This window comes from Aspergillus ambiguus, assembly GCF_047715705.1.
Source record: "Aspergillus ambiguus strain CBS 117.58 unplaced genomic scaffold BDV59scaffold_1, whole genome shotgun sequence".
NCBI classification, from domain to species: domain Eukaryota; kingdom Fungi; phylum Ascomycota; class Eurotiomycetes; order Eurotiales; family Aspergillaceae; genus Aspergillus; species Aspergillus ambiguus.
In genome coordinates, this window is record NW_027395514.1 from 366,725 (window position 1) to 394,148 (window position 27,424).

General features: G+C 52.8%; 9 protein-coding genes across 9 annotated transcripts; 4 read left to right on the forward strand and 5 right to left on the reverse strand.

Moving 5' to 3' along the window:
- Window positions 1–181: 181 nt before the first annotated feature.
- Window positions 182–1,725, forward strand: BDV59DRAFT_166403 (F1F0 ATP synthase subunit gamma). The gene is made up of 5 exons (XM_073687711.1): window positions 182–339; window positions 527–1,101; window positions 1,168–1,280; window positions 1,336–1,356; window positions 1,415–1,725. Exons 1-5 carry the CDS (start codon window positions 284–286, stop codon window positions 1,541–1,543), a joined length of 894 nt encoding a protein of 297 aa, XP_073552970.1. The 5' UTR covers window positions 182–283; the 3' UTR covers window positions 1,544–1,725.
- Window positions 1,726–2,090: 365 nt separating this feature from the next.
- BDV59DRAFT_197150 (DnaJ domain protein) lies at window positions 2,091–3,521 on the forward strand (the record flags this gene model as incomplete). Its single annotated transcript, XM_073692844.1, has 3 exons — window positions 2,091–2,231; window positions 2,299–2,703; window positions 2,757–3,521. The coding sequence occupies 3 exons, from the start codon at window positions 2,091–2,093 to the stop codon at window positions 3,519–3,521; spliced, it is 1,311 nt and encodes a 436-aa protein (XP_073552971.1).
- Window positions 3,522–3,804: 283 nt separating this feature from the next.
- Window positions 3,805–6,113, reverse strand: BDV59DRAFT_197151 (sugar porter family MFS transporter; the record flags this gene model as incomplete). Its single annotated transcript, XM_073692845.1, has 12 exons — window positions 3,805–4,121; window positions 4,178–4,258; window positions 4,322–5,061; window positions 5,111–5,121; window positions 5,172–5,240; window positions 5,289–5,322; window positions 5,380–5,578; window positions 5,626–5,671; window positions 5,724–5,749; window positions 5,818–5,836; window positions 5,894–5,915; window positions 5,974–6,113. 12 exons carry the CDS (start codon window positions 6,111–6,113, stop codon window positions 3,805–3,807), a joined length of 1,704 nt encoding a protein of 567 aa, XP_073552972.1.
- A 396-nt stretch (window positions 6,114–6,509) lies between these two features.
- Window positions 6,510–8,601, reverse strand: BDV59DRAFT_1426 (F-box protein). The gene has a single exon (XM_073687205.1). The coding sequence runs from the start codon at window positions 8,418–8,420 to the stop codon at window positions 6,906–6,908; it is 1,515 nt and encodes a 504-aa protein (XP_073552973.1). The 5' UTR covers window positions 8,421–8,601; the 3' UTR covers window positions 6,510–6,905.
- A 109-nt stretch (window positions 8,602–8,710) lies between these two features.
- BDV59DRAFT_166412 (putative disulfide isomerase) lies at window positions 8,711–10,488 on the forward strand. Its single transcript, XM_073687712.1, has 3 exons — window positions 8,711–8,999; window positions 9,062–9,069; window positions 9,135–10,488. Exons 1-3 carry the CDS (start codon window positions 8,844–8,846, stop codon window positions 10,345–10,347), a joined length of 1,377 nt encoding a protein of 458 aa, XP_073552974.1. The 5' UTR covers window positions 8,711–8,843; the 3' UTR covers window positions 10,348–10,488.
- Window positions 10,489–10,510: 22 nt separating this feature from the next.
- On the reverse strand, window positions 10,511–14,137 carry BDV59DRAFT_1436 (ribosome biosynthesis protein KRE33). Its single transcript, XM_073687221.1, has 2 exons — window positions 10,947–14,137; window positions 10,511–10,882 (listed from the first exon to the last, which is right to left on the reverse strand). Exons 1-2 carry the CDS (start codon window positions 13,940–13,942, stop codon window positions 10,675–10,677), a joined length of 3,204 nt encoding a protein of 1,067 aa, XP_073552975.1. The 5' UTR covers window positions 13,943–14,137; the 3' UTR covers window positions 10,511–10,674.
- Window positions 14,138–14,841: 704 nt separating this feature from the next.
- Window positions 14,842–18,861, forward strand: BDV59DRAFT_1481 (putative capsular associated protein). Its single transcript, XM_073687319.1, has 7 exons — window positions 14,842–15,307; window positions 15,363–15,421; window positions 15,517–15,839; window positions 15,908–16,315; window positions 16,385–16,531; window positions 16,580–17,010; window positions 17,072–18,861. The coding sequence occupies exons 1-7, from the start codon at window positions 15,264–15,266 to the stop codon at window positions 18,642–18,644; spliced, it is 2,985 nt and encodes a 994-aa protein (XP_073552976.1). The 5' UTR covers window positions 14,842–15,263; the 3' UTR covers window positions 18,645–18,861.
- Window positions 18,842–20,479, reverse strand: BDV59DRAFT_1453 (glycoside hydrolase family 16 protein). The gene is made up of 3 exons (XM_073687258.1): window positions 19,897–20,479; window positions 19,399–19,822; window positions 18,842–19,291 (listed from the first exon to the last, which is right to left on the reverse strand). The coding sequence occupies exons 1-3, from the start codon at window positions 20,256–20,258 to the stop codon at window positions 19,040–19,042; spliced, it is 1,038 nt and encodes a 345-aa protein (XP_073552977.1). The 5' UTR covers window positions 20,259–20,479; the 3' UTR covers window positions 18,842–19,039.
- A 1,097-nt stretch (window positions 20,480–21,576) lies between these two features.
- Window positions 21,577–26,990, reverse strand: BDV59DRAFT_166418 (CORVET complex membrane-binding subunit VPS8). Its single transcript, XM_073687713.1, has 3 exons — window positions 26,396–26,990; window positions 25,910–26,342; window positions 21,577–25,854 (listed from the first exon to the last, which is right to left on the reverse strand). The coding sequence occupies exons 1-3, from the start codon at window positions 26,702–26,704 to the stop codon at window positions 21,785–21,787; spliced, it is 4,812 nt and encodes a 1,603-aa protein (XP_073552978.1). The 5' UTR covers window positions 26,705–26,990; the 3' UTR covers window positions 21,577–21,784.
- Between the last annotated feature and the right edge of the window lie 434 nt (window positions 26,991–27,424).

Genomic DNA, 27,424 nt, shown 5'->3' on the forward strand with positions numbered 1-27,424 from the left:
GGACCGTGTGTTCCGGCGCGTACGGAGCGTATGGAAACGGTATTGTGTGTCATATATTACAGCACACCTGGTCGCTCCCGCCGCCCGCCAGGAAATTTCCACATACGGTTTAGTCCCAGCCTCGCCGGCAGTCGGAAAAGAAACAGGAGAAACGTCGAAACTCAGCGTCTTCCCATCCGCCCGCTCCAGCAGAAGAGCTCATCCTTCTCCTCTCCTCCCCCCACACACCCTCGTCCTCACTCCTCCTGGTTGAATACTCTCTTCAACCTCTTTCTCTTTCGATATGTTCTCCCGTGCTGTTCGCCCGGCCGTCAGGGCCGGCAGTGCTGTGGTCACCCGGTGAGTTCCCTTCTTTCCCCGGTCGCCCCGTCGGTTTCCGTTGGCCTCATGGTGTCTTGATACACCCCCTCCTCCATCACCAACTTACCCCCCTCCGGCTATTCGACGTTGACTATGGGACGAAATTTCTCGCTGCACATAGCAATTCGAATCGATGACGATCGCTAACGGTCGACCCGCCAAATAGCACTGCTCCCCCCAATGCCGCCAACTTCGCGACTCTGCGTGAAATCGAGGGCCGTCTGAAGTCCATCAAGAACATCGAGAAGATCACCAACACTATGAAGGTCATTGCGTCCACCCGTCTCACTCGCGCCCAGAAGGCTATGGAGGACTCCCGTGTTTACGGTCAGACCTCCAACACCGTGTTCGACAAGGCCGAGACCAAGCCCCTCGAGGACAAGAAGACTCTGCTCGTCGTCGCCTCTTCTGACAAGGGTCTTTGCGGTGGTATCCACTCCGGTCTGAGCAAGGCCACTCGCCGTATCCTTCTGGAGAACCCTGAGGCCGATATCGTCGTCCTGGGTGAGAAGGCCAAGGCCCAGCTGAGCCGTACCAACCCCGACAACCTGGTTCTCAGCTTCGCCAACGTCTGCAAGGATATCCCTACCTTCGCCGACGCTCAGGCCATTGCCGACCAGATCGCTCTGCTGCCCACCGACTACACCAGCGTGAAGGTCATCTACAACAAGTTCCTCAACGCTCAGAGCTACGAGCCCACCACCATTGAGGCTTTCTCTGAGGAGGCCATCACTCAGTCTGGTGAGTTTATCTCTAGTCTTGTGACCCATCGCGTCACAATTGGTGTCGGTACTGACCTTTGTGTAGCCAACATCTCCGCTTTCGAGGTTGACGACCAGACTCTGTCTCACCTCCGCGAGTACTCTCTTGCCAACAACCTGTTCTGGGCTATGGCCGAAGGCCACGCTTGCGAAATCTCTGTGAGTTTTGTCTCAAATTATCATCAGAACTATTTACTAATAGATGTCCCATCAGGCCCGTCGTAACGCTATGGAGGCAAGTCCCGCTGGAGATTGAACTTGATATGTTGCAGCTCGTACTGACTTTTTGACAGAACGCCTCGAAGAACGCCGGTGAGATGATCAACAAGTTCCAGATCTTGTACAACCGTCAGCGTCAAGCCGCCATTACTGGTGAACTGGTCGAGATTATCACCGGTGCCACCGCCAGTGCGGACATGTAAGGAGCTTTCTGAGCTTCTGTGGGAAGGAGTCGACCCTCGTGTAGACTTAGTCATAAATACCTAGCTAGAGTCTATCAGCCTGTAAATCAGTTTATCTTTCATTTGTCATGATGCTCTGGTAAGCTTTGTAGTAGATCACGTTCGCTACAACTACGGCCTTCTACGCATACAAAGGAAAGGAACAAGAGGTCAAATGATTCTCTTCATTTTTATAACATACGTGTATCTCTATTAACTCCAGACTGCAGTGGACTGAAGTGACACCATTGCTTAGTCCACACGAGCAGTGAGGTCCTCAATATCCAGTTCAGCCTCGCCCTCACTCCATCGATCAAGATCCGGGTCCATTTAGTTTCGCGTCACCATCCCATTCACAACATGGCTTCTGTTCCAATTATCCCCTCCTTTCCTTTTCTCTTTCTTTCACTTCATGATCCTTCACGTCTGTGCTGGCTTTACGGCTTTAGCCACATCCAGCGGTGTATCATCAAACGACCATCTCAGAAAGTCATTCAGTCCCAATAAGTCGTCCACTCTCTCTGGCAAGATGAATTGCTACAAGATCCTAGGAATCGCCCAAGACGCAGATCTAAGGGAGATCAACAGCGCGTACAAGAAACTGGCACTGCGGTATCACCCGGACAAAACCGGCGGGGATGATGTGTCCATGGATGAAAAATTCCGTAAGGTCAGTCCAGATAATCCTCATATCTGGGGAAAGATGGTGGGAAAGAGAAAAAGACTAACACCACTAGATCCAACAAGCTGTGGAAACTCTCCGTGACCCTCGCCGTCGCCAAATTCATGACGAGGGGCTCCACAGCCAGCTTGAGATTTCCATGTTTGCAAATCCGCAGTACAAAGGCTGGAGGCCACAGCCGTACAATAGGTGGTTTGGTCCGCACAGCGCGAATGATCGCTACATGTTCAGCTACCGCAATAGCGTCCATATGAGTCCGCAGGAGGAAGACTCCGTCAAGGAGCGGGCCAGCAGTGAGCGCATGCGCAAGGATTATGATGAATGGAGACAGTCGCTTTTTGAACAGGAGCGCATGGAACAGGAACAGGCGAAACGTGAAGACGCCATGTGGGCGAAGTTTATGTGCAATGAATATAAGATGCAGCGTGGTGAGGTAAAGGATGGGCTTGCTGATGGACAGGTGAGTATCACAGGTCCTTATATTGCATGCAATCCAGTCTGACATGCTCCTAGTCTGTGGGTAGCTCTCATGTTGTCAGAGAGAAGGCCGCCTCCGCGGATGGGATTCATACCGACGAGACAGACAATCCTTCTCCTGAGCGGTCTGATGGCAGTGAACAGGTCCTGCAGAAGCAGGGGGTGAGAAACGCCGATGGGGATGGACTAGGCGATGATCACAAAGAGAACGGCCCCGACGACTACCGGTCTGTCACTTCAGACAGTATCTCCTTTTCCGAATACGAAACCGCCAGAGAGAGTAGCTCGGATGATGAGGCCATTTTCTACGACGTTAGTGATTTCCAAGAGCAGGTCTCTCACAGAGCCACTCACCATGATAACCACTCATCAACCAGTCCTTCTGAAGCCTCTGCGCCCACCAAGAGCGAGGCACATCTTCCTGAGGAACCCACCTCTGACAGAGACACAGTTGATCCTTTGCATTCGGGACCTGCGACTCGTCTTGCTCCATTTATCCCATACTTCAGCGAGAAGCTCAAGGACCCCTATTGCAGGTACAGCCCCGACGATCTCAACGTCGAGATACGAGGTCTAGTCTTAGAAACCTATTGCGGCTGGCTGGAGGATGTGCGTCTGAGCGTTCCTGGAGCGAGGCCTCTTGAGACAGGGCTGGATCCGGAGCAGTGCTCTCATCTGGGTTTCTGGGAAAAGAAATTCGTCCCAATTGAGTGCGAGGCGTGTCATCGCTGGATGCCAATCTACTCGCTGACTTGTCCTGGTTGCGGGATAAAGGCTTGTGTGTCCTGCAAGTTTGAGTAGACGCAGATATTGTGAAGCTTTTTTACTTGAGTGCCTTGTATCCGTTTTCATGGCCGCTTAGCTATGTGTTTCTCCAATCCTTGACACATTAAAGATTCGGGAGTCTGTGCACCAGTTACCCCCCTGGATATTCGAAAAAGCTATGATGTTACAAGTGTATTTTGAGCTCGATTAGCTTCGAATAAATGCTATTACTGACTTTCGTACACGAACTAGCTATATTTCGCATCTCACGTAGATTCAGTGTTGACGAGCAGTGCAAATAATGGCCATATAAACAAGCCTAAAGCTCCTTCTCTGCGTCTTCCCCAGCACGAATTTCTGCAGATGATGTACCCTCATTAAGACGTGCTAGAGCATCGTCCAGGCCAATCTCTCGCGAGATCTCAGCCTGTCTTTCGAAGTCCGACACCGCCGTTCCCTCAGATCCAAAAATGACATCCATTTCCTCCAGAGACAATTGCTTCGTCTCTGGGACAAGGAAGGCAATGAAAAGTGCGCCGAGGGTGGTCAGAAGCCCGAAGAAGATGTAGGTCCCATATCGGATGTGCTTCAACATATCTGGAGTTACCTGGCCTATGATAAAATTGCACATCCAGTCTATTGAAAATAATCAAATTAGGATCTGTAGTGAAGGCGCGGATGTAGAATCTTACTAGCTGAAGCGCCTAGGGCAGTTCCCTTCGCTCGGACACTCAACGGCCAAATTTCCGCAATGATAATCCAAGCGCATGGACCTGGTTTGTTGCCAGTTAGTAATTTCAAACCTTTCAAATGAGACCCCCGAGGAGGACACTCACCCCAGGAATATCCGAAATGGACCACAAAAAGCCACACCATGGCAACGGCACCCCAACCAGCAGCCTGATGCGAATCCCACTGGTTCTCATTTTCCCCAAATATACCGGCGATGATGAAATGGCATGTAGCCATTCCAACAGCCCCTGCGATGAGAACAGGTTTACGGCCCAGATTGTCAACCCAGATGACCGCTGGAATAGTCGCGATGAACATGGCTATGCCAACAACACCGGTTGCAAGGAGTGATGTCGTGTTGCTGCTCATCCCAAGTTGATTAAAGATAGATGGCGCGTAGTAAAGGACCGCGTTCACACCAGTGAACTGTTGGAAGAACATAGTGACAGTAGCTACCATGACTCGCCTGAACATTGGCCAGGTAGTAAATAAGCTAGCGAAGCCGGCGCCCTCCAGCTTGACATAGCTCCATGTGTTGGTTCGTTGTAGATGGGGAAACTTTTCTTGCTCGGTACGTTTCTCGAAGAGACTTTGGGCTTTGATCTCGAGAAATTCCAGTTGGAGAAGAGGGTCGTCTTCAGAGAGGCCACGGAGACTGGTCAGAACTTTCTTAGCCTCTTCTTCTCGATCGTGATGGATAAGCCAGCGTGGAGAGAACGGCATGAATATCATTCCGACTCCTAAAATTACAGCTGGAACTAGCTGTAGGGCGAGGGGTAGTAGCCATGCGGCGTCTTTTTGCGTTGAGCCGGTGCCCCCAATGTGGTTGGTGCCGTAGTTGATCCTAATCTGGTAAGACGAGATATAGATCATGAAGCCCTAGGGTATCTCACCAAAAGGAAACCTTATTCGGTTATTAGCGATGGCAGCTTTCAACATATGAGGAATACTAACCATGATGCCAAAGGTGATAGCCAGTTGTTGCATTGCAACCAACGAACCTCGTACTTCTGGCGGAGCGATCTATCTGAGTTCAGCGATGACCTTTAGGATCAAGTGATAGAGACGTACCTCTGCATTATACATAGGGACGCTCATGGAAAGACTATTCGAGAGTTAGGTGGAACCTTTCCAATTGCGCGGCTCCCTTGATCTTGGATACCTTCCCACTCCCATACCAGTCACAAATCGACCTCCCAATATGTTGGATGAACTACCATGATCTGTAGCTGCCGTACACTGTATCACAACGCCGATGCAAAATATCACAACGTTAAGGAGGATCGTATACTTGCGGGAGATTCTTTCGCAGAGGAGGCCGGAGTATAGCGCACCGAACCAAGCACCCAGCTCAAGAATAGCTATTCACGTTAGCATGGTTCGAAAGACGAATTCGGCATAAACGGACCCGTCAGCCATCCTTTCTTAGTCTCGTTGGTAACCGCATCACCCATCTAGGTTTGTAAATTATCGGATATTCATTCGTGGCGTTGAGGTCAAGCATACATGTTCTCCGAAAGAGTACATAGTCACTAGTCATCAGGATTAGTTCCCCGTGCAGGAAATCACACAGATACTAGGGATATAAGCGGTGACTTACAGACGCCAGAGAAAACTCCCTAACAAGTTCAAGTGTGTTAGCTTCGAGCCTCGCACATGCGTGGGGAGTACCATACCTGATTGTATCCGTAGAGCAGACTGCATATGGATCAGCAGCCATCGTAATAACGTCAGTCCAATATGAAGCGGGACCTACCCTCCAAGACACGCAAACATCGCAATGCCAAATACTTTCCGATTCTGGACCAGTGCTGCCGGGCCAGACGGGCTCTTCAGCTTCGCCTTACGGATTTTCGCAGCGGCATCCATCGCCGCAGATGTATCGGCGCCACCCATGTTGTCTACTTTTTGCTTGCGAAATATAACCAGTGGAATGGAAGGTTCGCTCCCGCGTCACGCAAGTGAGGGTGCTGACCCTCTTCTATTATAATCTCTCGAGTAGCTGGGCTAAGATCGACAACCCCTAAATGTAGACTCATGGCTATTTTGGCTATTACAATTTTTCCGCATCCTCGAGCAGCCCCGCTTAAACATGTGGAAGAACACTGCAGGGTATGTCATACTACAACGCAGATTCATGCTACTGGGCCAGTAAACAGGGATGACAGCTCCCAAGACACTCGGTCTGCTCCAGTGACCGGTGGGCACGGCGGTAGAAACTACCGAAAGACAGAATTTCTCAGCATCAACACTCTCAGACTTCGCGATTAGGTATAGCACCGGCTGAATGACCGGATAAAAGAAGGTTCGATAGCTGTTCGCGTCCAGAATTCCTCGAGAAATTCAAGATTTTGCTGATGTTAGGGGCACAGGCGAGGCGCCAAGGTCCAGTGGTGAGGGGGCGGATTCAATTCGCTCCAATCGAATACGGGGCCTTCATGATGCCCAGACGCCACGGAGTATCAGAGCAGCCGTAAAGATGCGCCACCTCCCTATTCATCCTCTAAGGTCCTTCTCCAATACGAAGAGGTGAAATGCTTGTTTAGCCTTCAGCGCCAGAGGATGGTCTTTGGGATGCCCCATGGTTAGAGCATAGGTACAAGTACCTAGGAGATAGCTCGCTCCCAGTAGCTTGTCCATTCACGCGGGATATCTACACGCAGTTGCGCTCTCATCCATGAACGGAGTCTATCGATCGAATCGGTAGATCACCAATTCGCGATTCGAGTTCTCGCCCACTAAGTATCTCTCCGAGCCGTAGATAGTGCCCTTGCCCGTGAGTTCAAATATCTCCTCGTGTTTTAGGGTTTTCTCGGATGATGGTGTGCGGACGGTCAGGAAGATTTTCGGGTCAAATGGCCATGTTATCGGGGACAAGTGGAGACAAAAGCCAACTTTCGCTTCTTCATCAACTGTCTCTGAGATGATAGCATACCAAGGTTCGTCACAGACCGAGAACGTAAGGGGCTTTGTTTGTAGGCTGCTGTTTCCGCGATAAGGCGGGAGTGTTGACTCGGCACATCGTCTCCATGAAGGACCGTTTCCAACTATCGGGATACTTGTGATTTGGACCTGAGATGTCCAATCGGCTGGCCCAACGAGTCTGTCTACCGGGCCAGTACAAATGTTCTCAACGATATCTATGGTCTGATTGTCGTCACTGATATTCAATGATTGTACGCCAGGAAGACCTCGCTGTCGGACGGAGTAAAATCCCAGCTCCCTGAACCCAAACCGGGAGATTATAGAGGGCCCGTTGTCTCCTTCGTCAGTCCGAAGACGTCCGGTTGGATCTAAAGATGGCCTGTAATCCGAGGCTTTGGAGATGTCCCAGATGGATAGAGATTCGATCGGGGCGTCATCATCGGCAGTGTACAAACTGCGATTGGGCTGCCAGATGTAGATAGCGTAGTGTGTTTCGCTATGGGTAGAATAGAATCGATCCCGTTCGCTCAATGGATGACCGAGGAACATTATTTTCCATTCGTTTCGGAACGTAACACTCCAGCCATTCGATGTCACATTTACATCGAAGGAAGACGCAAAATGACGGTGCACTCCGTCACTGTCATTCAGCCAGTGAAAAGCCTTCGGTTCCGCCCATTCGACAACAAGGACTCTCTTCTGTAAACGCATCCTGCGAATCACTTTCCCTGTGATCAAAAAGGGCACCATGAACTTCCTATCACTAGTAAGGTCAAGCAGGACGAGGCACGAATGATCGGCGCTTGGGAAGACTAGCAGGCCGTCTTCATAGGTCCAAAACGACTCGGAGAACTGCCAGTCCACACGCTGCATAAGGTGACTAGCGTGGTTTTCCCAAGGCTGTACCTGAAACCATTCCCTTTCGCCTGAGATACCGAAGTCGTCGCATAGCTTGTATTTCTGGACGGACCTGGGCTTGCCTCGGCTCAGGTGATAATATCGGGAGGCAAGCTGGTCGAAAACTTGGCGTGCCCGGTCTGATTCCCCGCTCAATTCCGTTGTATACTGATTCTGAAGATCCCGGACTTCTTTGGCGAATGGGAAGAACACCGGGAGGAGGGGCGACAGGTTGGCGGGGTTCCCGAAGGCCTCGTTCCATGACTGAGAGACACGGCGACAGCAGACAATATCATCTGGCTCCAGATGCCGCAATATCATCCAGAAGATCTCCCGGGGGAGTATTGAGATGCCCTGAGGCGGTGGAACTGACATGTCCATGGTTGACAAACCCCCACCAACGGACAATGCGGAGAAGGGAGATAGAGTTTGTTTAGGAATGCGGTTGAAGGGTAAACATTGGCCTGGTCGAGTTCATTCTCTCCGCGGGGAAGACTGTCGGCGAGCACTGGAGTTATATATCATGCCAGGGGATCAGGCAATGGATGAGAACATGTCGTGCCGGTGGTGGAGAGTGAATGATGCTGAATGGCGGAGAAGTTGGAGATGGCCGTCACATGCCAAGCCCAGGCCAGAAGCAGCTTCAGGACACCTTGCTTCTTACCTTTACACCCTCTCAAAATACATCTCTCCCCCTGCGCCCTCGCTGACCGGCGGTCCCCGAACTTCTTCTGGATTATGAATTTCTTCTCCACCTACTAACCCTCTGCTTGCATACGTGTTTCCGTTCTTCTTTGCCCCGCCATGATGTGGCAGCCGACCTCCGCGCTTCTCCTCGCCGCGTCGCTTCTCGCCGCTCTCCCTGCTAATGCGGACGGCTTGTACACGAAGAAGTCTCCTGTGCTGCAGGTAGACGCGAAGAGCTATGACAGGCTGATTGCCAAGTCGAACTATACTTCGGTAAGTCGAATCTGTCTCTCCAGATCCCATCAGTACCTGGCGCGTACTAACACGGCCTGTAGATCGTGGAGTAAGCCATCCTTCCCCGCACCTGTCCTTCCAGCTTCCTAAGACATCTCTCCCGCATGAAAACAGGTTCTATGCTCCGTGGTGTGGTCACTGTCAGAATCTCAAACCGGCCTACGAAAAAGCCGCGAAGAACCTTGACGGACTGGCCAAGGTCGCCGCCGTCAACTGCGACGATGACGCAAACAAGCCCCTGTGCGGGCAAATGGGTGTTCAGGGATTCCCGACCCTGAAGATCATGACTCCGTCTAAGAAACCAGGCAAGCCGCGGGTGGAAGACTATCAGGGCGCGAGAAGCGCCAAGGCTATTGTCGACGCGGTCGTAGACCGGATACCAAACCATGTGAAGAAAGTGACGGACAAGGATGTGGACCAGTGGCTCTCCAAGGACGAGGAACAGCCCAAGGCTATCTTGTTTACGGAGAAAGGCACCACCAGCGCTTTGATCCGTGCCCTGGCCATTGAGTTCCTGGGTTCCGTCAATGTAGCCCAGATCCGCAGCAAGGAGTCCGCTGCCGTGGAGAGATTCGGCATCGAGAAGTTTCCCACTCTTGTGCTCGTCCCTGGAGGCGGGAAGGACCACATTGTCTACGACGGCGAGCTCCAGAAGAAGCCCATGGTTGAGTTCTTGAGCCAGGTCGCAACTCCCAACCCGGACCCTGCCCCGACGAAGGCCAAGACCAAGCCTGCAAAGTCTGCTAAAGCGTCGTCATCAGTCGTCATTGAGGATGAAGATCTGAAGCCAACCGAGTCTCCGGATCCCAAGGTCGATTCGGACGATGCTCCGAAACCTGCGCAGGTCCCGATCCCCGCGCCGCCGATTGACACCCTCTCAACACCGGAAGCGTTGGAGTCGGCCTGTCTGATGCCCAAGTCCGGGACGTGTGTTCTGGCTCTTCTCCCAGAACCTAGCGAGCCTGATGCAGACCTTTCTGGTCCTGCCAAAGAGGTGCTTGTCAGTCTGTCCGAGATCGCGCACAAGCATGTCCAACGTCAGAGTAAACTATTCCCTTTCTATGGCGTTCCTGCCATCAACACTGGCGCAAAGACCCTCCGGGCTGGGCTCGGACTGTCGGATGATGACAAGGTCGTTGAAATTATTGCCATCAACGGACGTAGAGGTTGGTGGAGAAGATATGAGGCCTCAGACGATGCAGCCTATGGAATTGCCCCTGTAGAGGCCTGGATTGACGCTATCCGGCTCGGCGAAGGGGCAAAGAGCAAGCTGCCAGAAGGCGTAACTGTCCCTGAGAAGGAATCTTCTGAGCATGATGAATTGTAGGTTTAACTTTAGCGAGATACCTCTGACTGTTGCACGAGAGGCATTCCAGACTGCCTGTATCTAGTCTGCAGTGTGAGATCTTTTATTGCCAAAAATGTTAGTAAGTAAAAAGGGAAGATATCTTTCATAATCTATTGGAACTTTTCTTTGGATATTGTTCGAACAGCTTGCGTATGTATATACAAAAACAATCGTAGGATCGATACCAGACCCAAATCTTTTGCGCGGAACCCAATACTGCCAGACATAACACCGTCTTATTCATGCAAAACCAGTAACGATTTCAATCGAGGATATCTGATGCGTTCAGTTATCAGTCCAATCCATTTAGTGCTTTCCCTTCTTTCCTTCCGTGCCCTTTTTGATGATCTTCTGTCTCTTCGACTCTACCTCCTTATCGTAGATCTCGCGCGCAGTCTCTCCCTTCTTGCGCTTGGAGGCTTTCGAGGACTTGACGCTGACCGTGGAGGCGCCGCCGCTGCGGATCTGCTTCTCCGCCTCCTCCCACGTGGCACTGCCATTATCGATTTCGTACCTGGATAAAGATCAGTTATCGCTCATTCAGGATGGAGGGATTCTCGTAACACGTCGACACTTACCGGTCTAGGGGGAGCGCATCAATCAAAGCTCTCTGCTTCTCCCGCATCTCTTCGTCTACTTGCTGTCCACCCTCAGCGAGCTCCTCCTCCAAGCCAGTTTCCAGAGGCTTGAACCGCTCGTCAGTAACCTCGTCGTGGGCATCACCGTTCGCTGCGGTCACGGGCACGCGATCGGCCGGGATGGTCTCGGCAACCGCACCCTCGACCAGCGAGCGGAAATGAGTCGACATCTTCCGAATGATCTTGAGGAACATAGCAAGTAACTGGGAAGATGGCAGGTTCAACTCCTTCTCGATTGCCTCGAGGTTCTTGCGCTGCAGGCCGATGGCCAGCAAGATGGACTGCTGCACACCGGAAAGGTTGACCTTGCCGGCCAGACGGCCAGACACATAGTACTCCGCGATGGTGGGCACCATGTCCAGGATTACGTGGTAATCAAGCAGGTTGTTGGCGTAGCTGTCGATACGCTTCAGATCGAAGGGGGAGAAGACGGCGTCGAGTTCAGATTTGGCCAGAGGGGAGGGAGTGACGGATGTGTCGAGTTTGGCGCCGGCCTTGGCAGATTCGCAGATACTGAGGGAGAGCACGGAGGGGAACTCGCGGAACTGATAGGAGAGGAGAGCGAGGAAGCGCCGGTGGAAATCACGGGCGAAAGCACCGAGCCAGGAGGCGTCGTTGGATCCGGTAGCGAGCGTACGCAGCATCACACACGAGTGCTCACCCGTCAGTTCATTGGGAGTCTGACGCAGGTACACGGGGACGAAAGAAGAACGCTTCCAAAACTTGTGCAGAGATGGCGTCAGGCCGTAGCTCACGCCAATATAGTCGAGACCATCGGGGCGGCGCTCAGATAGCTTGCCGAAAAGAGGCGGCATGGAACGGATGTCCCGGACGTGGATGTTATCGTCCAGGAGGTTGGAGTTGGTAAGTTCCTCGTCTGTAACCCGGACCATCTCTTCCTGGTTCTCGGCGACATCCTCCGAAAGACTGGTGAATTTGCCCTCGTAGAAGTCAATCAATAACTCCATGGCACGGGATCCGTAGCCCATGTTTAGGTACTCGGGGTTGGTGGCAATGCGGACTATTCTGGCACCCGAGAGTCCAGCGAAGTCCTCGTCCTGATACTGTTGACTGACCAGCCAGGGAATCAGGTCACCTCCAGCACGCTGACCACGGCTTAAGCTGTTCAAAACGCTCTGGCGACTGATGCGACCCTCCAGTGCCACTTGAATGACACACAGAGGTTCTGGCAGCTTGGTAGCCTCCTCATCAATGGGGGGTACAAGAACGTAAAGCTGATGCGCCGGGGCATCACTCATAAGTTGGAGATCGTTAGGAGTATTCTTGTAGTGGCTAGCCACATAGAGGGCCATCATTTGCTGAAGGAACTTCTCTGACACGGGGTGGAAGGAGAACAGCGTGTCGCGGTTGACTTGGAGCAGCTGGCACTGGGAGGGGTGGGGGCAACCCTGGGTGTTCATTTTGGACTTCGGTAGAGTCGCGTCCAGGCACAGAACTTTGTTCAGCCATTTCTCCACGGAGTCACCCGGTGCGTATCGGATAGGCTCGGACAATGTGATCTCTCTCAAAGACCGACCACCCAAGCCCTTGTCCGACGCCTTAGCGACCTTACCCGTCGAGCGGTCCGCTACGTCTATATCGTCACCGTTGACCTTGGCGCCGCCTCGGGACTGCTCACGAAGCTGTTGGATCAGCTTAAGAGAGAGCGATCTGCCTGTTCCTTCGTACCCGTTGATGGTAGAAGCCATGAATACGAGGTATGGTCCCATCAGTCTGCGGACCAATGGCAGAGGGATGGCCGCAGCTTCATCGATCACCAAGAGCTCAGCCTGTCCCAACACGTGTGCATCCTGGGGTTGGATATACTGGATGGTTTGGCGGTGCTGGCGGTGAATGTTCACACGCACAATGGCCTTGTTGAAATCAGGGTTCGTGGACTGGAGGATGGTGTAATCGACATGGTCAAGATACCCGAGAGCATCGAATCCCTTGAAGACGAATTCAAAGAGAGTTTTCAGGTTCTCCGGGCTGGGAGACGTAATGAAAATGTTGCTGTATCCGTGTGCAACTGCCGCCGCAATAGCGACACCAAGAGCGGCCGACTTTCCTCGTCCTCTAGCGGCAGTGAGAGCCACAGTGCTGCGAAGCGTCTTCTCAGCAATCGCGTCGACGAATGTAAGAAGAGCCTTGGCTTGGTCAACGGTACGAGACAGGCCCACTAGCGATCCAATCGGCTGGGACTCCGCTAGGCTGTCCTTGATTTCCTTCAATTCCTTCTTGGTACCTGTGGGATCGGCATCAACGGACTCGGGAGGAGGGAGCTCTTTCACGTTCTTGCCGCCAGAGATCGGGAGAACGTTCATCTCATCATCGAGGACTAAACACGAATCACAGCTTCCCAGGGAAAGAATGAAACGTTCGTTGAAACGTGCCACCACATCGTCATGCGCCTCGGTCCGATATCTCGAGTGGATGTCCATCGACAGTGTATACAATTGCTTCAGACTGTTCATTCCCTTCAGAAGGAGAACAACCATTCCACCACCTTCAACAGTCTCGACAGTTCGGGCGAGGAGATTCGGCGTCATCGCTTCGAAATCTTGCAGGATACACATGCCGTAGGTGTTTCCGAGGATCTTTTCGGTCTCTTTGTAATAAACATAGCGGATCTGGTTGAGAGTAACGAACAGCTCGAACGCATCTTCTTGATTCGGCTCCCGAATGCCTCGCTTGACTTCTCTCTTGATCTTGGCTTCGCGCTTCTTGCGGTGACTCGTAAAGCCTAGCAGGTCCTTCTTGTATGCCCAGAGCACGGACTTGTTCTGCTTGACGTCGTGGTTCGACATGATGTAGTGTAGGTTGACAATGACATCCTTAGCACGGTCGCCCACCACAACGAAGAAGCTCCGCTTCTTTTCCTGCAGGCCATTCCGGATGAGCGCCGGAATGCGCGAATCGATTGCCTTGCGCGGCATTATGGGTCGTGTCCGTTGGTCCGCAGCAGGAGAGAAAGGTGTCTCTTCGTGCGCAAAGTAAATTGCTCCAGAGACAATCCCAGCCTCTCCAAATCAAAAATCGGGAGCTGAACTTCAAGGGGGGAAAGAACGGAAAAAAGAAGGTGACAATGTGGGATCAAAACGACTGCCGCGCCAACTGCTGCGATTTTTGACGCCGCAATGGAAAAAAAAAAGTTATCGCGAAACTGCCAGGTGCTACCGCCTGCTGTAAAAGATACCGCCTAAACACGTGCCGGACGAGCACCCCTTTTCCCAAAGGGGCTAGCTGATGCCCTACGACGACCTCGGGATGAGTTAAGCGGGCTGACTAACGGGAAATTAATCGGTACGATGTAATCTATCCATGACGAGTCCACCAAGTCCACCAACGAATCCTTCCGAACTCCAGCTGGAAACTGTCGATGCCATAGGGCTAGTTCCAAGACCCAAGGCATTTCCCCCTCCTGGATCCTAATCCAGAGAAGGTTCGTCAGGAATGTTGCAGTATGTAATGCAGTCCCGAGAAGCAATCCTTGGACCTTGAGGCTGACGAGGTGGTATAAACAGCATCCCGTCCATGGAACCCACCAGGGCCATTATTTGGGAATGACTCCCTTGGGTCGTTCAATGATTATCGTCCAGAACTCATCTGATATGCATGCATGAGCTCAGAAACCCCCGACCGCTGTCTTCGATCCTGATCGGTCATACGCTCGACAAGATCGACTGGCGTACGCTAGATACTATTAATACCGCCAATATCCCAGCAATCCACCAGCCAAGTCATGATCATCGTTGCTGACGTGCTCTCTTTGACCTTCGAAGCGACTGGCGAATGGCCTAAGCAACCCGAATGTGTCGCCTTCCGTGGTCCAGACTATTTCGTTGACGTATTCACCCACCGCGCGTGGCTTCTCCTGGCTTAACCCTGGTCCTTTCCATTTTTTCCTTCCCTGTCCCACTCGCAGCTTACCTCGTTAAAAATACTACACACCCCCTATGCTCACTCCCTCCGCATCTCCTACTGTTGCGGTTACAACCACCACGGACTAACCCGCCCTTTTTATGCCACCCTGAGGCGCCCAGCCAGCCTGGTCCTTTACCCGCCCACCACCACCCAACCCCCCCTTGATGTCTCCACCCGAGAGATTCCCCAGGGACAATTTACCCTAGCCTGTCGGGTTTTCCTTCATCTCTCGCTGTCGCGTGCGTTATTCTCGATTCCCAATGCACCCGACGATGTAAAGCGCCAGACACTGCAATTATGGCTTTCGGTTCTCCTCGCGCATGAATCCTCGAAATGAATTTCTTTTCTCCTGAATGGGGGCTTCGCGCCTCAGTAGGGTAAACAAAGACGCTATTCCCGACTCATCAGCACTCGAGCTAACGCCGCCCGTAGAGTGTTCTCGTTGAGTTGCATGTTCATTACGACCTCGTACACGACAACTTTTGCTTTTGGTGAGTCCATCAGGAGACGGGCGCGAGCATTCGTCTCGAAGAAAATGAAGGAAACACCTTCAACCTTGAATGCAGCTAACACGTTCTCCGAGTAGATCATCCCCTCGAAACGGCTGTTCTCGCATGTTTCCTCACAGGCCTTTCCTTGTTAATATTAAGCCGACTCCTACATAGCCTACCTCAGATATCCTCTCCGATCCAGAAATACACCTCCATCCCGCTTACCGAATTCGACCAACCGTCAGTTGAAGCACCTTCTCCAGCCCTCAGTCATGTCAGCGACACCATCGCCTCCACTGGAGCTCCTCATACGACTCGCTGGAAAGCCATTGGCCTTCTCTCCATCTTGGGCTGCATGCGAATTGCCCTCTATCATCAACTAACTCGTTATACCGAGTGCGCCCCTTCTGGCTATGCTGTAAGCCCACAACCCCCAAAATGGTCACGATGAGACCATACGTCTAACCGTTGAGCGTTTTCCTACAGTGCGTGATCCCCTTTTTTGTCGCGGTATACGACTACTGGCGCAATCAACGTGGCAGGTCTATTCAGACGTGGAGCGCACCAGACGGCCCTTCGAATCCTTCCATCCGCCGAGTCGTATCCGGTATCAGTCGCCTACATTTTCTGCTGTGTCAGAAACGTTTCCGCTACGTTATTTCGGCTGCCTTTCTTCTCATATCTGCACTGTTAGCCAACTCTTGGCTTGACGCCAGACGAACGACCTACATCTGTTCCATCACGTCCAACCATTTCTCGCTCATGCGGCTAGCCAAAGTCGGCACTGTCATCCTAGACTTCTCAATATTGATTGGCGCTGCGGAACTCTCTGGGGACGGTGTAAGAGCGGGAAAGAGAAAACAAGCGTTGGTTTCGTGGGGGTACTGCTTTCTTGTGAGTTTCGACTGGACCGGGCTACTGTCTGTGAAGTTCAGCTTGATACTAACTGTCTTGTCTCGATAGGGAGTGGCTGTTTTCTGGACTATTGGTACGCTCACTATAAAGCACTACACGGACAACAACGGCGATTTCGTTAGCTCGCATTATCTGAGAAGCGCTGTGAGTCAGGCGCTTCTCGCGACTTTGGTCGTCGTATGCGCGTCTCAAATGGTAAGCGCCATCGCTAACCTTGGTTGGGCAAACACTAACACAATTCAGATCCCTTACTACGGAGTAGTCGGTCTAACGATATTGGGCGGCTTTCTTTCCATCTATTTTACCTGGTCTTCGGCGTTGTTCAATGGACAAGAACCCTTTCCACTTATCCCCGCTTCCCAAGCATTCCTCTCGCTTTTCTCGGCGTTCACCGGTGTCATGATATTCCTCTTCGGCCGAGCAGCTTCCGAAGATGAGCCGCAGTTCTTATATGGGTTCAACGTGTGCCTGCGCTTACTATTCACCTTCATGTTCGGAGTGGGCCTGATCTTGGCTACTCACCAGCCTAGCGATGTTAAGCTTCATCCGATCGACTTGCTTATCTACGAGGGTCGGCAGCACCATGAAAAATGGGCATCCGAAGCTACAGGCAGTCGAAGTCTTGCAGAAGCTGTAAAACATTACCGAGAAAGATACAACCAACATCCGCCTCCGTGGGTCCTCCCAAGTCATATGACGCCCCTGGAGACACGTACTGACCTAGTCTCTAATTAGTGGATTCGACAAATGGTACGAATATGCTGTGAAAAGGTCCTCTGTCGTTATCGATGACTACGACCAAATCTACGACAATATCTTACCATTCCGGGCTTTGGAACCCGCGCAGATCCGGGAACTCACGCAAAAGCTGGCCACGAATCCGCTTAATGACATCGGTGCGATCAGTATTCGTAATGGCACAGCCCGCGTCCAAGACGGGATCAAACCGACCCATGCTTGGATGGTCCTCGGCGCAGCAGACATAATCAAAAACTTTGCGGAGCATCTCCCCGACATGGATCTGGCCTTCAACTTGAACGATGAGCCCCGTGTTGCAGTTCCCTGGGAGAAGATGTCTGTGATGAAGAACTTCGTACGGTCACAGGAAACGCCTCCCGAGGAGATGATAGTGAACGGATGGTCGATGGACCGGGACGAAGGCTGGGCTCCCATCGAACCTGCTGATCAAACGCCAGAGACCATGTTTATAGACAGCTCTTTCAAGAATATCTTCGATCGGTATGCGAGTGCGACTTGCCCGCGCTCGTCGAAAGCCCGATCTCAACGTATATGGGATCGGCGGAATCTTTGCGTACATTGTGTCCGCCCGCATTCGCTGGGTGAATTCCCGTCTGACTGGAATGTCGCCCTAGACATCTGCCACCAACCCGACCTTGCCTTCCTACACGGATTCTTCATCTCTCCCGCCTCCTTCAAGGTCACGCAGGACTTAGTCCCAGTCTTCAGCCAGGGATCGGTCTCCGGCTTCAGCGATATCCTCTTCCCGAGTCCCTGGAACTATGTGGACAAGGTGAAGTATGAGCCATCTGCGGAATACCCTGACATGGACTACAATGACAAGTCAAACGATTTGTTCTGGATTGGTGGCACCTCCGAGGGCATGAGTCTTAACGGCGAGTGGAAAGGAATTCCTCGACAGCGGCTAAGCCACCTCGCCAACAACAATACCTACAACGAAGTGTCCCTCCTCCTCCCCACCACCAGCGACCCGCAAACTTTCGTCTACCAAACAATCAAGGGTCAAGCGCCTGCCGACACTTACGGCCTGAATGCATCGGTACACCTGACGGATCCAATTCTGCGCTGCAGAGACGATTGCAACGATCAACATGCCGAACTCGGCACCGGGGGACGCGTCGAGTTCCAAAGCCACTGGGGACACCGATATCTCTTTGACGCGGATGGCGCCGGTTTCAGTGGGCGTTTCCTGCCCTTCCTGCAGAGCCACAGCCTGCCGTTCAAAACGGGGTTGTTCCGACAATGGTTCGACAGTCGTATTACAGCGTGGCTGCATTTCGTGCCCATAGATGTGCGGTTGCACGGACTCTGGAGCACCCTGGCATACTTCGCTGGGGTCGACATCACCGTCGGGGTCGACAGCATCGGTCAGCGCCAGTTACTCCTACCACCGCACGACATCGAAGGCCGCTGGATCGCCGAGGAAGGTCGCAAGTGGGCACAAAAGGCCCTGCGCAAGGAAGACATGGAGATCTACTTCTTCCGGCTGCTCCTTGAATGGGGCCGGCTGACGGATGACCAGCGAGATTCGCTGGGATACAGACCGTGATGATTTTACTTGTTTTCTGTATGCATACATCCATGTTTTCATGTATATCTCTTATCTCCATTGTCATTTAGATGGCCGGCGTGGCATTTGTATTTGTGGTGCATGCTGTCGTTACCATTGCATTGTTTGATTCCCAAGTTGCATTTCATGATATAATGTGTATATAACTCGTTTCATGCTGTTCTTCACACTATAAAATAATCATTCGAATATACATGAACAAATAAATGGACATCGATGATATATATATATAAGCTAGCGAGCGTAGTACGTGCAGACGAGACCATCGTCCGAGGCAAAAACGAAAGGGTATATTATCATCAACGCCAAACCGAAGAACATCCGTCGAAACACCATACAACCAATCCAGACCCAAACGAAACAAAAAAAACATCTTATGCAACATGCCCATGTCTAGCATGCTGGTGTATCTTCACGAAACCGGAGGGCTTCGAAGTCGCAGGGAACGCCCGCTTGGCCGAGCTACCCTGCTGATAAACCTTGAGAGAGTTGATGGACCAGTAGGCATCACGGAAGGCGGATGGATTGTTTGCCACGTAGGCGTCACAGGACGACGCCTTGGATGCACAGCCAGTGGTGCTCCAGACGGCGCCGGCCCAGTCGCCGCAAAATGTGGTATCGAAGACCTGTTCCGGTTAGTGGCACAATTCCATAAGACACAGAGACATGAGAATCGCCTAGAGGAGAATGCACAGGGAGGGTGCGGAGGAAGGTAAGAAGGGAGCGGACGTACAATCTGCATGGCGCGAAAGTGCGCATCGATATCACACTGCCCAGCGAAGCGCGCGCTCGGCTCACTCCACGTGCTCGGGTCGGGCGTGCCGTTGGTAAGATCGAGCGGAATGCTACCGCGAGGGAAGAACCAGATGCTGATGGCATCGGAGGTCCATTCGGTGGCATAAACGCCGCCGCTGGCAGCGTTGAAACCGGAGCCGTAGGACTGCGAAGAGGCGTCGCTGATGCTGCAGCCGGCGTTGGTGGATTGGCCCGCGGCGGAGACGTAGCAGTTGCTGGTGGACAGGGAGCCGGTGAAGCCGGAGTTGTTGATGCTGCAGCCGTCGCTGGTGTGGCCCGCCATTGCGTTGTTGGTTTGATCGTGGACGCCTTCGATGATGTCGACTTCGCCATTGGAGGGCCAGTCGCTGCCGAGGAGCCAGCTGCGTATGTTGTTAGTTCTCCACTGTTTTCTTCTTTTGCAATTCACGGTGGCGGTTGTGTGGAGGGGACATACTAGGCAGGCCAGGTGCCACACACCCCGCCGGGCATGTGCGCCAGGTCCAGGACGAAGAGCCCATGGGTGTAGCTCTTCTTGCTGGTGATGCGCACGCTCTCGCGGCCGGAGGTGGCCGCGTTCTTATAGTCGACCCCCATGTAGGTCGAGCTGTTGGTTGAGGAGATTAAGCCGTCGGTGTTGGCGGTCGTGCGGTCGACATACTTGACGAACCCGTGGGTCGGGTCGGTGGACGTGTAGAAATCGAACTTGTCAAAGAAGGAAGAACCCATGCCGAAGTCGTCCTCCAGGGTATACGACGCGGCGTGGGCGAGCCCAGTGGATAGCCCCAGGATGGGGACAAGGGTAGTGAGCATGTGCATCTTGGGCAGGTTTTCTCGGTAAGTTAAGACGCAGAACGGCAGTATCCAGTACTGTTATATCCAGATGAAGCTAAGGAATGTAGCACGGGTGATTACACCAAGTATGTGTATATCAGTGAATCGAAGTATGAACAGATAGCTTGTAAAGGAATGGCGGCATAAAGCCGTGTGGCACAAAGGAGCGTGTGACGGAGCAGAGAGTGTCTTTCTCCATGGCTGGGGGCGAAGGCAAACAATGTATTTATATTCAATGCCACAGTAGGTCCCGCTTCCACTATCGAAGTGTGGCGTCCGCCATGACGCGCCCACCCGACCAGGCCTTGAGACCTACTAGGCCAGACGCCATGTGCGAAGGCGGGACGTGGGGGATCCAGGCTCCCAAAAAACGGAGTCCATGTGAGCGGATAAAGACTCATGCCTCAGAGAGGGAACATGAGGGCCAATGATAACAATGGTTCCTGGATGGCAACTCTGGTTGAGGGTCAAAGAAAAGAAAAGGGCAAAGATTCGGGTGGTCAGAGGCAAGTCACCCAAAACCTAAACCGTCAGAACAAAAAAATTATGAGTGGCAATGACAGGCGAACCGGAGTGTTTCCTCTGGGACACGGCACGTTAGAGTTCATGATAACCTGGGTGCAGACGGACTCGAACCAAACAATCAAAGTTCGGAGAAAGAGAGATGGCGAAGAGATACAAGCCGTTGTCTGTATCACCCCTGACGCACCACCGGAGCGTTTCGACGGAGAGCCATGGATACACCGACGACACGGACCTTAACTCCGTGTCTATCGTCGGACAAGCTCCAGACCCCTTGCTTCGAGGATCTGCCCAGGTGGATGGTCATGGATGTAGGTTTGGCGGGGTGGATCTGACACGGCATTGACAAAAGAGGGCCGAAGTCCGACAGTCGTTGTCACAGGTGGTTTAAGGTGGGGAGATCAGCCAAGTAATGGGATGTCTCCAGTGCCAAAGTGTAACTCTTGAGTACCGAACGAACCAGGAAGCAGAAAGAGACGATCATCTGGATCCGCCCGTCGAAGCAGAGAGGCACACGGAGATCCAGCAGATCCAATGAGATGCAGAGAAGAGCCGCTCTGAATCAGCGGGACGGCTGGATGAATCTCGGGGAGTAGCTGAAGATGTCGCAGGGGGGAAAGTGGAGAAGTAAAGGACAAGATCCGAGGTGGAGAAAACGGACGGTGGAGGTTGAGGTCAGGTTGGAAGGAGGAGAAGCTTTGCCATCCGCCCTGTATAGGAACTTTCGCTTCATCTGGTCAGCCGACGGGCCCTTCTCCAGACGGCAGAGCATCCGATCACCCGCTGTTTGCCGCTAATCATTAAGCCTAATCAGCCGTCAGTTCCATGGATCAGCAGCTCACATCCCGCCGCCACATTAATCATCCCTCGAATCGAGACCGGGAAAGGGAGCACTAATAATAGTATGCAGTATAACATGGATCTCGAGGAGACACATCAAATAGAAGACTCAGGGACTAAGTAAATACACTTGGGCTTGATTAGGGTCGTCAAGTATGATGAAGGCGCTCATCGCTATGTACAGGACAAACCGGGCATGATAGACCCTCCATATCCGGTCCGCTGGCCGAGAAAAGATGCCCAGACTGTCGTCTCCCTCGGCCACTATGGTCATCCAACTCGAGCAAACACTGTCGGTGGTAGAGGTGCCGACAGGAGAACACCACCGCTGGTCCTGCTGGAGGCATCTCGTGGCCATCTCTGGAGCTATTCCACACTCCATCCCCCAACGCCTGGTTCTCTTCATCATGACCACCCTCGGGGTGGAGATGCATCGGGTGTAGCGCCTGACCAGCTACGGGCACTGCGACCCCCTTACCTTTGCCCCGCGCGCTCGTGGGATCAAGTTGTCCCTCCAATCGTCGCGCAATTCGCTGTTTCTGGGCTTCCGCCTGTTGGGTTTCCCATGCCTTCCAGAACTGGGATCCCACGCCAGGTCCCCAGATACGTTTCCGGCACAGTTCGCACACCTGTCCTCGCGGTCGCCACCCTTGTTGGCGCAATCGGGTCACCTCGTCCACATGTACAAAGAGGTCTCGGTCGAGCATCCCGTTGGCCAGCGCGAGAAGGGACTTCTCATACGTGTACGCGGAGAAGATGGACGCCAGGACGGCTCGGAGCTCGAGAAGAGAGGGGGACCAGCGCGCGGCACGGGTGAGAAACGCGCGCAGAATGCGAAGAAAGGCGACATCGCTTCGTTCGCCGGTCGACGTTCCACCACCACCACCTGTCCGCACTGTGCTGGAAAGCAGTGTGCTGAAGACCTGCTGGACCAAGTTACGGAAAGACGTTAGCAATTGAGTGGCGTTGCTTCCCGCTTTGTGAGATACGATCGGAGCCAGTTGTGTCATGTTGTTTTCCGCGGGCCCTTTGTGGACCCGAGCGAAAACGCTGCTCGCAATGCGAACGACGGCCTCAATAATGTCCAGCCAAAGCTCTTCATCGAACGACAGGGGTTGATTTATAGCGTGCTTTCCTGAACCATTTCTCTCAGGGATGCGTGACTTTCGGGCAGTCTTCGTCTGACCTTGACAGAGCCATGTCCCAACCCGTGCGTATTTCTCCAGGGACTCAACAAGATCGTCAATGGCCTCGGCTGTGCTGGCAGAGTCCGGACTCTCCCGTATGCTATGCAGAATACCGACAAGACCCGACTCAAGAGTGCCCAAATGGGCTATCAGGCGGTCCATGGCAGCTCTGACTTCGCCTTGTCGAGCCAGGAGAATGACAGCTGCATCCACAACTCCACTTTCTTCCATCGACGGTAGGAGCTGCTCCATTCGCACATCTCCCACGCGTAGTTCATCCACAAAGTCAGCAACCTGCGATGGATTGTATCGGCAAAGTAACTGAACATATCGCTCGAGCATCCAGTTTTCTGGTGGCTTCAGTGGACGTCCGTCAGCAGCAGGCTGCATTGTCAACTCAACAACAACTGCCAGGTACTGGTATTGGCCATAGTCGTCACCGCTCAGCGCATCGAGAAACGTCTCGTGAGCCTCTGGTGCAAAATCTTGCACGGTCCGCGCTGATCTCTCAACATCTATGGCTGCCAACTGACCTGCATGACTCTTGATCACGTCGATAACATCCTGCTTCTGCTTTTTGCCTAGTCTGGAACCAGGACGGAGGCAATCCTGCAGGCATGTAAACACAGCATCCTGCTCGTTCGGATCCTCGAGATAAGTGAGGATCCAATTAGGAAACAGCTTTTCCGAGCGGTAAGTGGACTTGAGAATTCGGTAGAAGCGCGCTTCCCTAAACAATGGGATCAAGCTCTGGATGTCTGGAGGGTGATAGATAGACAGCAGATATTCGGCGCTAAGCTCACAATCATCGGTCATCTCTTGTAGGGGATATTTGCACAATCGCTCCAGGACCTGGTGCAGTGTACTCCCGGCTAGTAGAATGTACTGAGGGTACTTCGGCAGATTTCGAGCCACGAACATGTCGAGATAGATGGTGTCCGAGGATGGGAAGGAGGCCGGACTCATAATCTGGAGCAATATGCTGATCAGGTATTGGCGGGTTATTGAGACACCCTGGAAAGGGGTCTCATCACTGTCTTGCTCGTTCAGGAAACTATCCTCAAAAGCCTCATTAAGCATGCTCATGAAACTAGGCGTATCAAATCTCAATATCTTCCGAAGGTCTGCAAACGTTCCATCTGACTGTGGGGGAGCTCCAGGCTTCGCCCCAGAGAGATTTCCTGAGAACAAATACTCGTACAACGCCGTCTTTGCTTTCAAGGCTTCGGCATCATCCATGTCCTCGCCCGTCGGGTAAATGCGGCCCGTCAGGATGAAGGACAGATATGGGAACATCTTCATCGCATTGGTGTACTGCCTCAGCTCGTTCACGGAGTTCCCATTCACCAGAGACTCTGTTGACGGAACAAGTCCTAGGAGTTCCTGGAGGGGTCCCACGTAATCGCCCAGACAACGATTCCAGACGTATATAAAGGCGTCGTACAGATTGTGGTGTTTGCACAAGGTCGTCACTTGATCAATATCCATTGTCGTCGTATCAAGAAGGCATATTATCTCTTCCAAACGGCTAGCAGTGTGGGTCATAGAAAAGTGGGAGATCAAGGCCTTAACGGCCGTCGGTGGTAGTGAGCGCACCGTCCCTTCAACGATATATGGCTCAAGGGCATCTAGGAAAAGCCCCTGCGACTCCTGCTCCTCGTACCAGTTAAAAACCTCGTCCCAGAGGAAGTCGTCGTCAGCCATACAAACGCAAGCCGCAATCGAGACCTCCGCTAGTTCCTCAAGTTGTCGGCTGTCAAGTCGCTCGTTATTTGCCTCCAGATTTCGACCAAACGCATACTTGAGAGACGCGGACACCATCTCCAATAGCTTTTCTCGAACGATAGGCTGCCTCAGAGTGTCTTCATCAGGCAGGCCGACCGTGAGCTTTTCGGAGTTACCCTTGTAATACGCGGTGGCCAATTTGATGGCTCCGATGAAATCGCCCGCTTCCATAAGCGCAAGAAGTCTGTCCGCCCAGTTCGAGAGGCCTCCAACGAGCGTCTCATTATAACCCAGCAGGAACAATCGCCCCTTGTAGGACCGAAAGCTCATGTAAAAGGCATCAGCTACAACTCCATGCATTGACGTGTCCTCTTCATTGAACTGCTCGACCAGCGAATGAAGCTGAGAAGAAAACAAATCGGCATGGTATATGTGTCTGCTGAGCAGGTCGACGGCGTCTGTCACGCGCATCGAAGGATCCTCCAGTATCAGCAGCTGCTGTGTGATTGTAAGGACTGCCAGCACAGAACGGCTCAACCATTGCACCGCGACTATGGCTTCGTCAGCCTTCCACCTACTGCGTGCTTTGAACTCCAGTGTAGGAGGTCGATCCCTATCCGGCGCATCCTCCATTTCCATCTCGGCGACATCCAGCACAGTCAAGACGTTTGACCAACAGTATACAAGTTTCGTTCTCGATGTTTGAGAGTCCTTCCCCTTCAGCCGAATGGCTGGGAACCAGGCCAAGGCGCCTGTCATGGCGCCGTGTGCAGCAACTTCCTTTGGCCGAGGAGCTTTGTGCTGGGTATGAGCCACGGGCGTCGTCGACACAATAACGAGGAGATACGGCGTAAGCATGGCAACTAACCCCAGCGAGTCGGTTGGTTGTTCAACATTGCCCAGCGGAAGGGGCGAAAATGCCAGCACCGAGCTCGGCTTGCGGGGTCGGTTTCCATGCGAGATATGTTGGGGGTATCGACCCAGTATCCTCGTAGTCTTGACCGTACGTCCCACAGCGCCCATTCCGCGGGTTGCAAGATGAGAAAACGCCATTCCTCGCTTGTCGGCGGATACCAACGCGGTGCGTCTCGTCCCGAGGAAGCCAACGTGGATGACAGCAGAGCCCTCGACATGTCCATCAGAAGTGCGATTGTCGTCTTGGTTGGCAGGGATTGGAGGTATATGGAGGAAAGGTCGCGCCGATTTTGATATCTCCCACGTAAAGATATCGCCTGAGACATGGCCTCCGGCAATCGTCGAGTGGTCCGCAGAAAGCGCCAACGATGCGATGGCTCCGCATTCAATCGCTAGAAGTCAAGGGGGTTAGCAACGTCTCCAAGAACCGCAACAAGCCGTTCATACCCTTTGTTCCTGTCCCAATAATGGTTTTCAGGTTCTGTTGGTAATCAAACACCAGGATGACCCCCTTGGACGTCCCAATGACAATCGATGTGGTGACAGCCAGACAAGTAGGAGAACCGAAATTCCGCCTTCCAACCTCCGAGAAGGCTTGGCCTGTTATTTTGCGCAGCTTCGTCCACCGTACTACATCCCACGGTCCTTGGGGGGAGTCGGCACCGGAATCAGCGGTAGCGGGGGATAACCGACTAGTGAGCGACGATTTTCGGGAGTGTATCTGGGCGAGAAAAGGCGAGGACGACCTTAAGCCGCTAAAGGAGCCAGACGACAGTCGAGACTGGAAACGGAGATCGAAGGGGCGGTGCGATGGGCTAGGACTGGGATGAGGAGAGCTTCGCAGGGCCAAGGCGCTGCTACTTTGCGACGAGGGGGAGCCCTGCAACGATCAGTGAATAACACACTAGAGAGTCGAATCGGTCGCCGACTTACATGTAAGGAGGGGAGGTCGTCCGGTGTGGACGCAGTTTCATCAATAGTGACAGGGGTGCCGGGCTGCGCAGGCCGCGGCGACGAAGCACCGGGCGTGTCGGCATCAACTGAGGGGACGTGATTCCCAGTGAGCTCCTGGTCAGAACTGGCTACAACTGGAAGATCATCTTCGGCATAGGTCATTGAAGGGTAGTCGGCCAGCTCGGGCGACTTGTCCTCATCTCCAACGCCGTTTTCCTCCACGGCATGGCCCAAATCGAGCTCATCCTCTCGTGCCCGGTCTTCACTGCCCTCGATCATGGAGCTCATCAGCGAAAGGTTCGCATTACCATCGCTCCTCCGCAGTGTTTCCGGCGATCAGATCGAGTACGTAAAGGAGAATTGCGGGCGGTAACGGAGGACAAGGATCGACCTGGAGAAGGCTGCAATGACGGAGGACCCACGGAGCTGTTTTGAAACCAAGCTTTGGCCGACCCGGAGGGTAGGATGATGCACCACAGGTACCGAAGACGGTTATAGTCAATGGGAGAGAATCAGGAGGAGGATAGTGGAGGAGATGAAAAGGCGAGGGAGGAGAAGTTGAGGGCGATGGATGTTGTTAGCTGGAGGGGGCGATGCAGTTGGAGCGATTGGACTGATGGGCGATCTGACTAAACATCTATCTAGTTGCATCTACATCGACATCTAGTAACGCCCACTTCTGCTTCTCTTCCACATGTACACGTTTCAATGATTCTATCATGGGGTCTTTACTATCTAAAATATTTGATAACCACAACCCTGCAGGTCGTCGAGTTGCAACTCCGTCAAATGCATGTCATACGTGATGCGACTGCGGAAATATACAACCATGTCAAGCTCTACTTGCATATATTTTCAACATTTGATCACATGCAGGCATTCGACTATCCGCCGTTCCTGACTACTAGAAACCCATGTATTCCTCGCGTGACAAGTCTTTCGAATGATCCATCTGCAGGCGTCGCGGCTGATCCCTTGTTGCACAGGACATTCCGCATTCTGCGTGAC

Bases quoted from the DNA above. Each gene is read 5' to 3' on its own strand.
- BDV59DRAFT_166403 (XM_073687711.1), top strand. From the start codon at position 284: ATGTTCTCCCGTGCTGTTCGCCCGGCCGTCAGGGCCGGCAGTGCTGTG. The intron at 340-526 runs GTGAGTTCCCTT...CCCGCCAAATAG, and splicing joins GGCAGTGCTGTGGTCACCCG to CACTGCTCCCCCCAATGCCG. The intron at 1,357-1,414 runs GCAAGTCCCGCT...ACTTTTTGACAG, and splicing joins CCCGTCGTAACGCTATGGAG to AACGCCTCGAAGAACGCCGG.
- BDV59DRAFT_1426 (XM_073687205.1), bottom strand. From the start codon at position 8,420: ATGGACATGTCAGTTCCACCGCCTCAGGGCATCTCAATACTCCCCCGG.
- BDV59DRAFT_166412 (XM_073687712.1), top strand. From the start codon at position 8,844: ATGATGTGGCAGCCGACCTCCGCGCTTCTCCTCGCCGCGTCGCTTCTC.
- BDV59DRAFT_1436 (XM_073687221.1), bottom strand. From the start codon at position 13,942: ATGCCGCGCAAGGCAATCGATTCGCGCATTCCGGCGCTCATCCGGAAT. The intron at 10,883-10,946 runs GTAAGTGTCGAC...ATCTTTATCCAG, and splicing joins GATGCGCTCCCCCTAGACCG to GTACGAAATCGATAATGGCA.
- BDV59DRAFT_1481 (XM_073687319.1), top strand. From the start codon at position 15,264: ATGAATTTCTTTTCTCCTGAATGGGGGCTTCGCGCCTCAGTAGG. The intron at 16,316-16,384 runs GTGAGTTTCGAC...TTGTCTCGATAG, and splicing joins CGTGGGGGTACTGCTTTCTT to GGAGTGGCTGTTTTCTGGAC. The intron at 17,011-17,071 runs GTGGGTCCTCCC...GTCTCTAATTAG, and splicing joins TACAACCAACATCCGCCTCC to TGGATTCGACAAATGGTACG.
- BDV59DRAFT_1453 (XM_073687258.1), bottom strand. From the start codon at position 20,258: ATGCACATGCTCACTACCCTTGTCCCCATCCTGGGGCTATCCACTGGG. The intron at 19,823-19,896 runs GTATGTCCCCTC...CAACATACGCAG, and splicing joins TGTGGCACCTGGCCTGCCTA to CTGGCTCCTCGGCAGCGACT. The intron at 19,292-19,398 runs GTACGTCCGCTC...TAACCGGAACAG, and splicing joins ACTTTCGCGCCATGCAGATT to GTCTTCGATACCACATTTTG.
- BDV59DRAFT_166418 (XM_073687713.1), bottom strand. From the start codon at position 26,704: ATGAGCTCCATGATCGAGGGCAGTGAAGACCGGGCACGAGAGGATGAG. The intron at 26,343-26,395 runs GTAAGTCGGCGA...TGATCGTTGCAG, and splicing joins ACGACCTCCCCTCCTTACAT to GGCTCCCCCTCGTCGCAAAG. The intron at 25,855-25,909 runs GTATGAACGGCT...CTTGACTTCTAG, and splicing joins TATTGGGACAGGAACAAAGG to CGATTGAATGCGGAGCCATC.